This window comes from Amphibalanus amphitrite, unplaced genomic scaffold (genome assembly GCF_019059575.1).
Source record: "Amphibalanus amphitrite isolate SeventyFive unplaced genomic scaffold, NRLGWU_Aamphi_draft 000130F_arrow, whole genome shotgun sequence".
Lineage (NCBI taxonomy): Eukaryota > Metazoa > Arthropoda > Thecostraca > Balanomorpha > Balanidae > Amphibalanus > Amphibalanus amphitrite.
The window spans coordinates 24,711-39,988 of record NW_024881625.1 but is presented as its reverse complement, the minus strand read 5'-3'; the positions used below and the strand labels follow the sequence as shown (position 1 = coordinate 39,988).

The following is a 15,278-nucleotide window of genomic DNA, read 5'->3' as shown; positions in this document are numbered from 1 at the left end:
TGCTTCAAAATGTGCTACAGCCTACAACTGAAGCTGAGCCCAGCCAGCAATTTTGCTCCGGGCCCAAGCAGGCTCAAGTGCGGATTGCCCGAGATTTTAAGTCGGGCTAAAGTCGGCTAGGGCTTGGGCTAAAGTCGGCGTATGACACAAAAACGCCGACTAAAGCCCATGCTATGCCGGAGGTATGCCCGATCTGCGAGCTCCGGACAGCCGTAGTTTAGCCCTAGTTGAGCGACGATTGGCGTTAGCCCGATTTAAGCCCGAGCAGTGAATCCATTTATATAATGGAGGTTACTCTGGGCCCGAGCGGGCTAAACTACGGCAAGCCCACTCTGTGTGCCCTGTCTATCCCGACTTAAGCCATAAAAGTGAATGGGGTTTATACATTTCAAATTGCTGTGGCTTTGCTCGGGTTCGGCTCGAGTGACGGCTCCTGTTTTCTCAAGTCTCAACTTGACTTCATCTTGCTTTTGCTTCACACTGGATCAAGTAGCAAGGAGCAGCCAATGCACTTTCAGCAGGTTGTGCGGTTACAATGCATATTCAAAATTGTTACGGTCACTCATATGCTCTGTTAACCGGTCATCGAGCATTGCGAAAGGAAAGTAGTGGTTGACTTTGATTGAAGGTATATTTCAAACGACTACAGACACGTCAAATGAAACAAAAATACATGAAACAGTGGACTGCAAACTGCAGCAATAATATCGCATGAGTCGTGAAAAAACGCCATCAAAACTATAAAACAATCATAAGGCCCGCTAGCCTCCCTCCCCGTTCATAATACTTAGTTGAACACCCAACCGAAAGCATAAAGTAAGGACAGCAAGTAATCGCTCATAAGACATAAAGCAATTAGCAAACAATCGTTTATAAGGAACTTCACTCTGATGAATGGGAGCTTTGGAGGCGTCTAGCTCCTCCACACACACACATCTGCAGTAGGTGGTCGGCCAGCTTTCGGCGCAGTTTCCATATATGTAGGTGTACCTACTTAATTATAAGCAGGCAGTTTCCGCTAAACCACTTGGCGAGGGCGACTGCGGCGTCCACCCGGTCCTGGTTTGTATAACTATTCAATTTTTTGGACCCATTTGCTCTAATGGTACGTACCTGAAAAAGAGATTAGTTGGTTTAATTTACATACATTGCATGTTTGCTTGAAAAATAACTTATTGTTGCATTTATGCTGTAAAAGCACTTCTCATTGATCCGTATAAAATGTTCATTCGATTTTCAACGCGGACAGAGAATGAGCGTGCTCGGTGATAAGTAGATAAATATTTGTGTTTTGTATTTCATTTTCCTGGTTCAGAAGTGCTGGTATTTCACAAAGATATAAAGGCACGGAATGCGGCTTTTCTGAGCGAGGGTATAAGTCGCCAGGCTGAACAGCTATTCAGCTTCATGTTTGATGGTGTGAAATTCAGTCAAAATCATGACGTTTACATACGATCAAGCGCACCATTCAATACACTTACCTACCGTAAAACTCCATGCCAGTCCACTTGATAAGAGCAGTGAGCACTATCCCTTCTTCGCGCTGTCACACGCGTTCAAACATCAACCACCAAATGCCCCAACACCGGTGTGTCGTTTCGTCGCACAGCGCACAGACTGTCACAAACGCTGCACATGATTGGCGCAGAACTGCGCATGCGCGTACAGCCGAACAAGTATGGCTAAGCTACGGCTTTACTCCAGTTAGCCGAAGGACACAGCCAGCTTGATCAGCCCGCGCTCCGCCCAAGTTAAGCCTGTTTTGGATGCGCAGGCAGATGTCGGGCTGAGCTACTGCTTTCCGCACGTGGGCATAGCTGCGGCATGCCCCAGCTCAGCCCTAGTAAAAAATACATTGGTTTTGATCAAAGTGGGCAAACCTAAGCTAAGCCCAAGCTGCCCGACGTTTGCCACAGTTCAGCCCAAGCGAATTGCTGGCTGGGAGTAAGCAGGAATAATGCAAAACATTGCATATCCCTCCAACTCACAACTATTTTGAACTTGCGTTCTCAAATATTGATTACATGCCACATCCCTTACACTAAGCCACTTGATGATGAATCAATACAGCAATAATGCAAGCAGCTAGTCACTTACAATAATAATGCATATCTCCATCTTATATCGCACTGGTTGAGATGTAAAGTAGAACACTTCTTGCAAAAGCAAAATAGTTCATGTGAGAAGAAACATGTGAGATAGGTACACCTGGAAGAAACGTGCTCTTCACTGAGCCACACATCTCTGAATATCCAAAAGAATAAGCGATCACAAAAATAAAAATACCTGCTATGATTTAACACAAATTCACTGAAATTCACAAGCAAAAAGAAGTTGTATAAATCCTTGGTAGAATGAAAAACACATTTCATGCTACCATTCTCGGTAGCATGGAACATGGTATCCGGCTTTGAGTTGATGTGAAAGTAAATCAATAATATGACGTTATAATAATAAAATTTGTCCAATTGAAGTGCATTCACCATTAATCGTTTGATTTAAATTCAATATGTATTTTAAACTATCATAACTTTTCAAAAATAATGCAATTGTCAAGCAAAATTACTGTATTAATTGTTTTAGACGTCATTTTTTGTCTCCTCCGATTCTCATCGGGAGGCCATCTTTCCTTAGGTGACGTTTATGACGCTTTCGCCGCATTTCATCACCTTTTGGTAATCATTTTATTGATAGGCTATCGACATCTTTTAACCCGCGCACCGACGGGGGTCTGCGCCAACTTAGTACCGACGGGGGGGGGGGGGGGGGGGGCGGATGACCGCCCCCCTGAGATCTCGAGAACGAAGCAAGATAGCGACAAGCGGTAAACGGCATCGGATACGCACGGACAAGGTCTACAATTTTTACTAAGGTCATTTTCAGGTCAGGTCAAAGATGACGTCACAGGGGTCGAAAAAGTCAAAATGGCGGCGCTAGATATGGAGAGGGTTTTTCTCGAATAACTTTCGAAGTAGTCAAGATAGGAACAAACTAAGGGCATCATCGTGATCCTCTCGTCAATCCGCATCGAATGATATATATGTTGACCTCGAAAGGTCAAGGTCAAAGGTTGACCTCAGGTCACGTGACCTCGAGGTCATCATGTATATCATTCGATGCGTCTTGACGAGCTGAACACAATGAGACCATCCGCGCGGCTGTATCTTGTTCCTGTAAGGAGTTATTGGCAAAAAACCTTTGGTGACCTTTGATGACGTCACATGACCTTACAGCTGCCCAACAGCAAAACAGAGCTCAAGGTAGTGAAGGTTGATCGTATGTTAAGTCATGTATGGTATATGGGGCCATTCCGACCCGTTTTAGTGGTAAAAACAGGGAGTTGATTTTTCCCCCATTGACTTATAATGGGGAGGTCGCGAAATTGACCTGACCTTAGGTCACCGACATCAAAATTCCGAGATATACAAATTGTAGCTACTAATGACCTAATGACATCCTGCGACTTTCAAAGGCCTCCGACATCTACTGTAGCTCTGGCACGGTGACAAAGTTGCAAAAAAGTGACTTGAGGTTGGGTCATTCAAAGTGACCTGGTGACCTGACCTTAAACGTTAGGAGATTCAAACTTGCACACCATGTGTAAAATTGATGAGAGAATGGTCATACCAAATTTCGCGGCGCTACGCGCCGCGGTTTTCCCGCTATCCGCGAAAAACCTCAGGGGGGCGGATATCCGCCCCCCCCCGTCGGTGCGCGGGTTAATATTTTATGTAGCATTGTATTCGATATTTCGGCACGGATATTTTGGGGGGAAGGGGTAGAAGGGGATGACTTTTATGATAGGAGGTTCTAGGTAAGACTCTTGTGCTACTTGGCACACCTTGATACCTATTTGCAATTTTCTTCAGTCTCTTTTCTGTTAACTTTCCAGTGAGGCAAAACTATTTTTGGATTCCCTACTTTACTGCTTTGGTGTCTGGTGCTTCCCACAGGTCAATTGTATATCATATTCAATATTCATAACTGTGTTATCTAATGATGGGCTTGCTGACAGCAATGTCACATATTGGCTATTGCTACTTGTAAACACATTTTCAAGAGTTAAAAGTTGGCACAGTACATGTGGGTATGTACCTACCTTATTTGACTCAGGGTTACCCGCTAAATGCAATCACGTTTATGTTCATCTTGCACTATGATTATGAATGATGTATGAAGCACTATTCCTTGCCACTTTTGATGACATGTTTTGCAATTTGGATATTGATAATGGAAATAAGTTTGGTCTTTAACTTATTTAAGAAATTTGTAACTTTCAACTAGTTTTCCGAATATGTCCGATGTGTTTGTCACTTGTCCGTCCGATTTCCGAATCGGAATTCGGAAATTTTCGGAATTCCAAAATTTTCGGTTCCGATTGACACCTCTAGTTGATACGCAGCACTGACGCCGGGGCGTCGGGTCGTTGTGGCAGCGGCGTGCCGCGGCTGTGCCGGGGACACGGGTCGGATCGAGCGCTACCGCCACCAGATCCAGCTGAACCTGGAGGACTACATCGCCGACCAGGAGTCGGCGCGGCGCGGCCGGTTCGGCGCGCTGCTGCTCATCCTGCCCAGGTGCGCGCCGTGCACACGGTCCGGAACGTCCCAGCGAGGCCGAGCGCGGAGCGAGCGCCACCTCGTGCTATGGAAATCAATGGGCTCTTGAAGTGACTGGGCACGTTTTCGTGTTGTCACGGTAAACAAGATGTTACACGTTTTAAATGGTCCACTTTTTGTATGAGTGACTAGCCTGTCGTTGGCCTTGGCTCCAGTGCCCCTTTAAACGTCTTCTCCGGCTATTGACGATGGTTTTCTCGCTGAAACAACTGAATGATAGCCAAATAGCATAGGCAAACTAGCGGCAGACGCTCTGTCAGTTGATTAATGACTGGCTGAGCGTCGATCACGAATTTGTGAGCTTGAGTGGACTTGGTTTGACCTCTGGGCCCTTTCGTACCGTCCGTGAGCCGCTGTTTGGTGACCTTCTGCTTTTCTCTCATACAGCCTGCAATCAATAGCCAGGGAGATGGTCGAGCAGCTTCATCTATTGAAGTTCTTCGGAACGGCAAAAATGGACAACTTACTGGTTGAGATGCTTTTAGGAGGTAAGCACTAAGCATGTCTGACACCGAATCACCAGATAATCATTTATGTTCGGAAGTAGAATTCTGCTAATACTCAGTTTCACGGCAGTTTGTTGTTCTGCTTAGCATTTTGCACTTTGTAACCGTTTATCTTGGCATGTTATCGTGTAGCTGTGAGCCTTTGCATTAGGTTTACGGATGGATGCTGTGCCCCGTTCGGCAGGCAGCTCCGGTGACGACTCGCCGCCGGCACTGTCCGTCGGTGCGGGCGCGGCGCCGCCGGCACCGCTGGCCGGCCCGACCAGCTCGCCGCCGCCGGCGCCATCAGCCACCTCGCTGAACGTGCCGGCGCCGACGCGGATGGTGCCGCTGATCACCCACACGCCGCGCGTGACGCCACACATTTGTCCGCCGGCGGCCGGCGGCGCTGCGCCAGTGAGCGCCGCCGGCTGCCCGCCCAGCCAGCGGCCCATATTCCGGCCCGCCGACTCGGCAGGGCAGCCCGAGCCGGCCGCGGGCCACAGACGATGATAATCATGTGACAGCGCGGTGTCGACGGGCTGTTTTCAAAGCTGCAGAGAAATCGAATAGTCACCCTGACGAGGTAGAAGTGACCTTGACATGGGAGGAGTCATCCTGACTCTCAGGTTCTCGGGTGTGCTGTAAGGGTTGAATAATCGCTGCTTCCTTTCATCAGAATTTACTAACCTTGAAGCTGCCTTATTCCGTAGTCCTTCAGTTACAATAAGTGATGTCAGTTACGGAAAATCATGATACCGATACCAAAACAAATACCAACAATATCCATGAAAAAATACCGAAACCGTACCGACTTGGCAATTTAAGGAAAAACTTTTTACACCAATTTTCAGGTTCTTTTTCATTAGTGAGGAATCACAATGCCAACAGAATACCAAATGCTTTGTCCTTGAAGTTTCAAATATCAAGTTAGTATCGGTTTGGTATCGGTATACCAAAAAGTTGGTATCCGATTGACATCTCTAGTTACAATGTGTTCTTTGACTTATGAGTGATAGATATCAGGTGCTCCTTTGCAGCGTTTTTTTCCCCTAAGAAATCTCTAACCTCTGCTTTTGGTTTGGGGTGGCAAAATATTGTTTCTAATGAATATATTTTCCCAACGAAACGACTTTATTCGGACGATAATTAAGCTGATCTGAAATTCGATATACTATACCCAAATCGGAAATCCTTATGATTCTGAGAAAGGTCTAATGATTTCATGACAACTGAGCCATTGACAACTGAACCAGGGAACTCTGAACCAGTCGACAACCGAGCCAGCGAACAGCTGAACTGTAGAACACTGAACTCAGTGGACAACTGAACTAGTACAACCCTGAACCAGTAGACAACGGAACCAATGTCAACCAGTGACCGCGCCCTCCTGGGGGGGGGGGGGGGTAGAATCTGCCCCCTCTCGTTTTCACCAATAACTTTTTTAACGCAAGCGACGTCAAAATTTCAGTACCTTATACAAGGTCAGACCTGGTGACCTGTCCTTGAACGACTTGGGACTTAAGTTTGGATGAACGGGTGCACCAAAAAGCGAAAAACCTGAGGGGAGGGGGCGTAAAAGCGCCCCCCCCCCCCCAGCACGGTGCGGGTTAACCAGCGCACCGACGGGGGTCTGCGCCAACTTCGCACCGACGGGGGGGGGGGGGGCGGATGACCGCCCCCCCCTGAGATCTCGAGAATGAAGCAAGATAGCGACAAGCGGTAAACGGCATCGGATACGCACGGCCAAGATCTACAATTTTTACTAAGGTCATTTTCAGGTCAGGTCAAAGATGACGTCACAGGGGTCGAAAAAGTCAAAATGGCGGCGCTAGATATGGAGAGTTTTTCTCGAATAACTTTCGAATTAGTCAAGATAGGAACAAACTAAGGGCATCATCGTGATCTTCTCGTCAATCCGCATCGAATGATATATATGTTGACCTCGAAAGGTCAAGGTCAAAGGTTGACCTCAGGTCACGTGACCTCGAGGTCATCATGTATATCATTCGATGCGTCTTGACGAGCTGAACACAATGAGACCATCCACGCGTCTGTATCTTGTTCCTGTACGGAGTTATTGGCCAAAAACCTTTGGTGACCTTTGATGACGTCACATGACCTCACAGCTGCCCAACAGCAAAACAAACCTCAAGGTAGTGAAGTTTGCTCGTATATGAAGTCATGTATGGTATATGGGGCCATTTCGACCCGTTTTAGTGGTAAAAACAGGGAGTTGATTTTCCCCCATTGATTTATAATGGGGAGGTCGCGAAATTGACCTGACCTTAGGTCACCGATATCAAAATTCCGAGATATACAAATTGTAGCTACTAATGACCTAATAATATCCTGCGACTTTCAAAGGCCTCCGACATCTACTGTAGCTCTGGCACGGTGACAAAGTTGCAAAAAAGTGACTTGAGGTTGGGTCATTCAAAGTGACCTGGTGACCTGACCTTAAAAGGTAGGAGGTTCAAACTTGCACACCATGTGTAAAATTGATGAGGTTATAGTCATATCAAATTTCGCAGCGCTACGCGCCGCGGTTTTCCCGCTATTCGCGAAAAACCTCAGGGGGGGGGCGGATATCCGCCCCCCCCGTCGGTGCGCGGGTTAAGAGCCCTCCCTTTTGCTTACAAACGAACTGATGCCACACGTCGCTATAGTTCGTTTTTTCTAAGTTCGACCCTCACTGTAATCGTCTCTTAGAACACAGCACGAGAATCGCTAGCTGAATTACTGAGAAAACTGGTTAGCGCACATTGATTTCACAGACGATTGATTTTATTCAAAATTATTTCTTCCTGGCTCTTATTTCCCAGACTCCTAGCTCGTATTTGCCTATATATACAGCCCCACAGGTAAAGACGACTTGTCAGAAATTATAATTGAACTAATCAATAAATCGCACGGCGTTTAACAGAAGGATATATCATCGGTGTTTAAAACTTATTTGGAAAATATTATTCATATCTCCAGTACAATGTGCGCTAACCAGTTTTATCAGTAATTCAGCTAGCAATTCTCGTGCTTTGTTCAAAAAGATGTTTACAGTGAGGGTCGAACTTAGAAAAAACGAACTATAATGAGTATTGCACACTTTTCGATCTCTGCACCGTCATTGCTGGGGTGATGTCAATGTAGTTTTACTCTTGCGCCGAAACGGGTTTGGCCATTGCTGGATTTCAATTAAAAAGGTGTATTAGTACGAGACGCCTTGAAAGCTGGTCAATTGGAAAAAGTTGGCACGCTCTTTTTCGCCGGTTGACACGACCAAATGATACAAACGCTCGGATGCATTTACATGAGCGTAGCACACGCACATCATTACACACGCACACACACAATCACAAACAAATACACACCCACTCACCCACACGCAAATCCACAATTTTTTCACTTTGCACATGGGCATCGTGTTGCATTCACAAACAGGGGCGCCGCCACCACTACGTACAGTACGTACACTGTACGTAGTGTAATTTTTGACTTGGAAATCCACTACGTACAGTACGTACTGCTCAAAATAAGAAAAAGTTAATTTATTTTATAGAAAAAATTTAATCACGTTTTTTTGAAAAGTTTTTTAATTGAAAAAAATCACCAAGCTTCAGTTTGTTTTGACCAGTTTTGACATACCAAAACTACATTTGTCATTTTGAACTGCTAAAAAATAAGGTACGCTCTTGTTGCCATCAGGGTATATTGAATTAGGGTTGCCATAACAACTAGGAAGCTTGGCGGCTTGGCTCAACCTGGGCTCAAGGCTCAAGCTCAACCCTGGCTCAACCAAGGTATCCGCCGAATCTTCAAGAGAATCTTGAACCTGCTTGAACCCTTGTCTTGAACAAAGGCTGCTCAACCATGGGTCGGGAATGCACCGCGCCGAGCAAGCGCCGAGCGTGGTGTAGAGTTTTAGGGCCTTGGTGTAGAGGCCTTTTGTGAGTGATTGGTTGCTCATAATGATATAGGGCTTGGGTGGTAGCAAGGTCAGCAAGGTGGTAGTGATCTCAGATCTGCAGAGTAGAAGAGTGGAGTGCTAGTTTTTTTTTTTCGACGCGTCCGTTGACTGCTGTAAGGAGAATGAAGGAACGGAAGCTGCAGGGTCCAATGGACCACTTTCTCAGACTGCCAGAGCCTATTTTAAGGGAATTTGACTGGGGGGGCAACCTGGAAAATTGTCTTTAATAATCCATTAACCCTCGCCCGTATTGGTGTTTCCAGTAGCGAGCGTATAGGGGGGGGGGTCCGTTGGACCCTCCCCCTTGCCGTTTCGCCCCTGATCGAGCTAGAGCTTCGCGGAAAAAACGACCGTGTTGCCCGTGATGAAAGGAAGCCGATTATACCCAATTTTAAGGTCCTAGGTCATCGGTTGGCCTTCCAGGTCAGGTCATTGACCCAAAAGTCGGGAAAATCGGGACCTGTTAGAGCGTCGTAAAGAGTGGCTGCTATGGTTTTTCGGGGTGCTGATCACGAATATCATGTTAGTTATGATCATAGATGATGTCTTCATGCATTTAGGCCAGGTCAGGTCAGGTCAGGTCAACCAGTAAGGGTTTTGCCGGGTATTCGTAGTAGGTGGCAACCGCCTCTGACAGCTTCGTAACATGTTACGAAGGCACCAAAACTACTTCGTAAATGGTCAAATGGTTGCTTAATTCGAATTCAGCTCCAAAAACTAGCCTAGAAACATATAAAACTCGAAAATGTGAACCGAGGTCATCAAAGGTAAATGATCTGACCTGACCTTCCGGTGATCTTGACACCCACCCTAATGCATAGGAGCAACATCATATCCCATGTTTGAACGTTTAAAACCACGAAAAGACTGCAAACGCGCGGCTAATGCGAGGCGACATACGCCGAATCGCGACCTCGGCCAAACATGGTGCCATGGTGTTAGGCCGCAGGTGCATCTGAAAGAACTGTGGTGCCCCTGACAAGCCTGAAGTTCCAACGACACGCCCGTGGTGCCCCTGACAGGCCCATGATGCCTTTGCGAGGCCGGTGGTGTCCACGTGAGGCCGGTGGTGCCCCTGGGCCCTGACAGGACTGTGGTGCTCCTGACAAGCCTGGAGTGTCCCCGACAGGCACGTGGTGCCACTAACAGGCCCAAGGTGTCCCAGTCCCTGCGAGGCCGGTGGTGTCCCTAACAGGCATGTGGTGTCCATACTAGGCCTCTGGTGCCCCTGACAGGTCCGTGGCGCCCTTGCTAGGCCTATGGTGCCTCTGGCAGGCCTATGGTGCCCCTGGCGGGCCTGTGGTGGTACCCCTGACAAGCCCAAGGTGGTGCCCCTGCGAGGCCGGTGGGGCCCCTGGCAGGTCTGTGGTGCCGCTGGCAGACCTATGGTGCTCTTGCTAGGTTGATGGTGCTCCCAACAGGCCTGTGGTGCCCCTGACAGGCCGGTGGTGCCCCTGGCAGGCCTGTGGTGTCCCCGGGCCCCAAGAGGGTGGGGGGTCATGACCCATATGACCCACCCTTAGATACACCACTGGTCATTACTTACAGACTGACTCATTTGACATCCATTGCAAAACAAGTCACAGTAGTTACGTAGTATGTTTGTCACCCTGTTCCTTTATGCCCATTTTTATAGTGGGCAAATCTCGACGACTAGGGGGGCAATTCTGTTGAGTGCGGGGGCATTTGCCCCCCCAGTTAACATGTTAAAATAGGCCCTGCAGACTGCCAGCTAAGAAAAGGTAAGGAGTAAGGTTAGAAGAGTCAGACATTTCGTTTTTCTCACAGACAATGACAATAGGTACAAAAACAATGTAATAAGACCAGACGTTTCGACAACAAAGTGCCTTCGTCAGTGGAAAAACAAGATATAGGCTTTACATCGATAAAAAATATATAGAAGACGACCAGCCTGCACGAAATACAGTTTTACTTTTTTGAAATACAGGTTATACCTATCTAATCTCGCACTAAAATGTTATATCGTTCTTCTGTCTAAACTATTTTGTAAGTCATAATCACAGCATTGGAATCGACACATTGACACATTATAACAGAGACACTCCTATGTATAGATATAGCTATTTGTTTTTTAGCACCATTTTCGCACCTATCCTGGACCAGCTGTAGAAGCCTGGCTTTATGTTAACGGTGTCTTCAAGTAAAATATATGCAGCTTCCATGGCTCTCCTAATCGGTTTTGGCATGCCCTTTTCCATCACTGTAGCTGAATCCCAAGCTGGAAGATGATGACACTTTTCTATATGAAGCACCATCGCATTGGATACATTATGATTTCGAACATCACGTTATATATAAGATACCTTGTTCTGGACCATGTTCAAAATCATATGTCGGTGAAACGGGGAGGGGTTTGAAAACACGACTTCAAGAGCACAAACGTGATGTTCGAAATCATAATGTATCCAATGCGATGGTGCTTCATATAGAAAAGTGTCATCATCTTCCAGCTTGGGATTCAGCTACAGTGATGGAAAAGGGCATGCCAAAACCGATTAGGAGAGCCATGGAAGCTGCATATATTTTACTTGAAGACACCGTTAACATAAAGCCAGGCTTCTACAGCTCACGGTCATTGAATAATAAGGTAACACGGAGCCGAAGCTTCAAGCCAGGGGACGCGGGAGGCATGCCGTCAGCTGATTGTGTACAAGAGTTTACCCAGGGCCCTATGGGAGAGAGTTAACACGTGCTTCTATGGGGCGAATTCGATGCAACAATGGCGCAGTAGCGACATTACTCTTGTTCGATGTTTTTCGGACGACAAAGATTCTACGCCGTTTGGCCAATCACATTCCATAATTGCAGCCGAGCCCCCGTTGACCTAGAAGAGGATTGGCCGGACGACGTACAATCTTCGTCGTCTGAGAGACATCGAACGAGGGGTACATCGACTGAATATACATTGCGATTCAATATTCAGTAATATGGCCTTGATTCAGTATTTTATGACCGTGATTGCAATTTGCATTTGAGCTCAGCAGTCGAGTAAGTTGTGCCAAAAATACCAGAAGCGATATCCTATATACGGCCTTGACCAGAAGTGTTGCATGCCCTGGATGCAGAAAAACAAGATTGAGATGAGTGGATCAAGATGTATCTTTCGTGCAGATGTATCAAGATGTACCTTTCACTTAAGATCCATGCAGGTGAGGTTCCAGTGAAATTTGAATTCGATAGGTAGCTATTTTTGTTTTTGCTTTGATACTTGTGGTAAGGAAACATGATTATGGTTGCATGAACCGCCCACTGCTCATTGCTGTCTTGTCTCGGGTTCGATATCCGATCACCATTCTTAAATAGCTCACCCCATATGGAAATCAGGTTTCAGGAGGCCACTAGGCCTGTGGGGCCTGGTCTCAATGAGCTCCCAGTGCTAAGGACAGTCAGGCTCATATGTTGGGTAAGGTCAGGTTCAGGTAGGCCAGTATGCACTCTGCAAAGCATGGCAATTTCGACAAGATCTCGTCTGTGCTGGCTTGTCCGGCTGGTGAGGCTTTGGTGTGGCGTGGATTTAGCTTGGTGCAGTGCGGATTTTGTGTAGCGCGGTGCAGATTTGGCCTGGTGTGGTCAGGTGGTGGGGGATGTAGTGTAGTGCATTTTAAATGTGGCTTGGTGATGGACATGATGGACCCAACAAAATGGATGGCCAAAATTGAAAAAAGCATTAATGGAGCTTTAACATGCAATTTAGTGTGCTCTCGGGCTGATAGGTGTGCGGTGGTCAGAACGGACTGTGCCAGTGCTGGTGCCTGGTGGTCCCACCAATCACGGGGGTCATCTCCTGTTGTGACCCAGGGGTCTAGTCAAAACCTTACCTATAAGTCTTCATTTCACTCATATATTAAACCTGGCCCTTTTTCAGGCACAAGCTTTGGATGAACTTCTGCTTCTGCGGTCAGCATTCTTACAGGAGAACCCAAGATTCACTGTACCTGTATGCATTTCAAAACTGAATAATTGATAGCAACAAGTCAATGTTTGAAGTTGCAGCCAAATGCTGTGCCTTCTCTGCTGCAAGAGCTACATGTCACCATTGAAGCAAGGTAAGTGTTAAAAGAAATAGTTCACCTTCTGTGAGTAATTTGATTAATAAAATTCAAAGAGATGTGTTAAAAATGTGATGAATAAAATTTAAATGTATTCTAACTTGGAATTACACACTTCTTCTAAAGGGATTACATTATTTTAATGATTAGAGTTATGAACACTAACTGCTGAACAACCTATCAGCTGCAAGGGATTCTGCTCCTGTAAGTGCTCTCATCGCTGATTGGCCACTGTGTGTGTTGAAGAGGTTTCTGCTTGCTGTAAATGAGCACTAGAACATGAATTTAAGCACCAATATTCACTGATAAATGGTGAATATCTCAAACGGTTCAAATATAGGGCATACACAAATCTGCTCTATCAGACTGCTATCTCAGTTTAAAATCCCATGTTAAAGGTGAACTATTTCCTCGACAGGACCAGCTCGACTCCTGCAGTAGGAGTCCAGCCTCGTCCAGTCGTCGCCGCTCGCCAAGACCAGCCGGACTCCTGCAATAGGGGTCCAGGCTGACCCGTTCGTCCAGTAACCGCCGCTCGTCAGCACCAGCTGGGCTCCTGTAGTAGGGGTCCAGCCTCGTCCAGTCGCAGCCGCTCGCCAAGACCAGCTGGGCTCCTGTAGTATGGGGCTAGGATGGCCCGTTCATCAACCGGTCCTGAAGTCACATCGCTGTCAGCCAGCCGAACTCAGTACATAAGTCACCAACCCTGAATGTTGCCAGCCAAAGTCGGCAGTTTCCTTCGGACAGTCATCTCACCAGTGTTGTACAGTGTACGAGGTTAGTGACGCAGTTAAATGCGTCAATTAAATGCGAGGACGTGCGCTTGTATGCAGCGTTTTGTCATGTTGAGCTGCATGGGTGTCGATTTTCACCGAATTGAGGGTGCCCACTGCCCGGGCGCAGCAAATCCGCCGCCGCCTCAGCGGTGACCTTGACCCGCACCGTCTGTTGGGGCTCCAAAGCCAAGCCAGCCGAGCCGGCGGGGAATTTAAAGAGCTTGAGCACCCCCAACCCGGCGGAAATTGACACCTATGTTGAGCTGTATGGATGCGTTTTAGCCTTCCGCCGTGGTGGTAAATAGCAGCCTACATGCAGAATTAGGCAGGCTTATTGGCGGGCTCATTATTGGATTCATTGTGTCACGTTTGTCGGCACGTGTAAGATGTGCTTAACTGCCATTGGCTCTCGGCCTGGCGACTTCTGGGGACCACGTAATGGGGATGACAATTGGGATCCTGTGCCTTAAGCCGGCCATTTACGTCCATGGCTATATACCCCCGTACTAGGGCTAGTTATGACGTATATAGGGATCCACGAGATCTCTTTTGATGAATGGGTTGTGCAGTGTTGAGATCCGCGTGTAACGTCACTGTTTGGCCAGTCTGCCCTCAAACGGGTCATCTTTACTCATATTTTATTTACATGAACGCTTTGCATGGTCCAGTGGTTTATATAGACATCTTCCTTGCACTAGCTAGTTTTATGTGGCCAGGTTGATTGCCTGTCAGCGCGGTCACGCTGTCGTCTTTCGATTGGTGCGCTTAAATGCGGCGAGATGAATATAGGATTTCCTTTGATGCTATTTAGTACCTGCGCCCAGCTCAACTGGGGAAGGGGGGGGGGGGGGCACTGCCGACTTTTGGTCCCATTCTTTCCATGTAACGCCCATAGAGCCCATGTTAAAATGCCAAAATCAGAGGGGGGCACGGTGCCCCGGTGCCCTCCCCGTTCCGCCGCCTATGCGCGAAAGTACCAACTACCATCAGTTTCCAGTTGTTTGTGTCCCAATGTTTTTATGAGTTGGACGATTGGGCTTTTCCTATCGCTCATAGGTTATGCAATTATTTTGTTAAACGCTCTAAAATTGTTTCTCTACAATACAAGTCATTAGAACTTAGAACTGAAGCAAATAGATATTGATGGATACGATCTCAAGGGGGCCGATAAGAAGGAAGAGCGCGCGGCGCAATGATTGTGGAGCACAGCACACGATTAATGTGAGGCGCATTTGAGCGAGAAATAACTTTATTGAGCAGAAATGAGCAGAGTACCAGCATTGAAACTGCACCAGTACCAGCATTGAAACTAAATATAAGATATCTCAGAAGGTTGCGCTTTTGGGGTGAGATGTGGTGCTTTA

The 15,278-nt window shown here is 47.0% G+C and overlaps 1 protein-coding gene and 1 long non-coding RNA gene across 5 annotated transcripts in view; both read left to right on the top strand.

Moving 5' to 3' along the window:
• Positions 1 to 6,233, top strand: part of LOC122381923 (hepatocyte nuclear factor 4-gamma-like) — a 50,484-nt gene extending 44,251 nt beyond the window's left edge. Inside the window, exons 8-11 of one of the 4 annotated variants that reach the window (XM_043366709.1) lie at positions 4,436 to 4,577; positions 5,007 to 5,107; positions 5,310 to 5,494; positions 5,529 to 6,233. In XM_043366709.1, the coding sequence (XP_043222644.1) occupies positions 4,436 to 4,577; positions 5,007 to 5,107; positions 5,310 to 5,494; positions 5,529 to 5,726 (626 nt within the window). In that variant the 3' untranslated portion in view covers positions 5,727 to 6,233. Of the gene's footprint in view, positions 1 to 4,402; positions 4,578 to 5,006; positions 5,108 to 5,309 lie in introns of all 4 variants that reach the window. The other 3 variants (XM_043366708.1, XM_043366711.1, XM_043366710.1) reach the window with 3 other exon arrangements.
• Positions 6,234 to 12,178: 5,945 nt separating this feature from the next.
• LOC122381922 lies at positions 12,179 to 14,720 on the top strand. The gene is made up of 3 exons (XR_006256604.1): positions 12,179 to 12,238; positions 12,955 to 13,135; positions 13,557 to 14,720. It is a non-coding gene; the product is annotated as an uncharacterized LOC122381922 (long non-coding RNA).
• Positions 14,721 to 15,278: the final 558 nt, after the last annotated feature.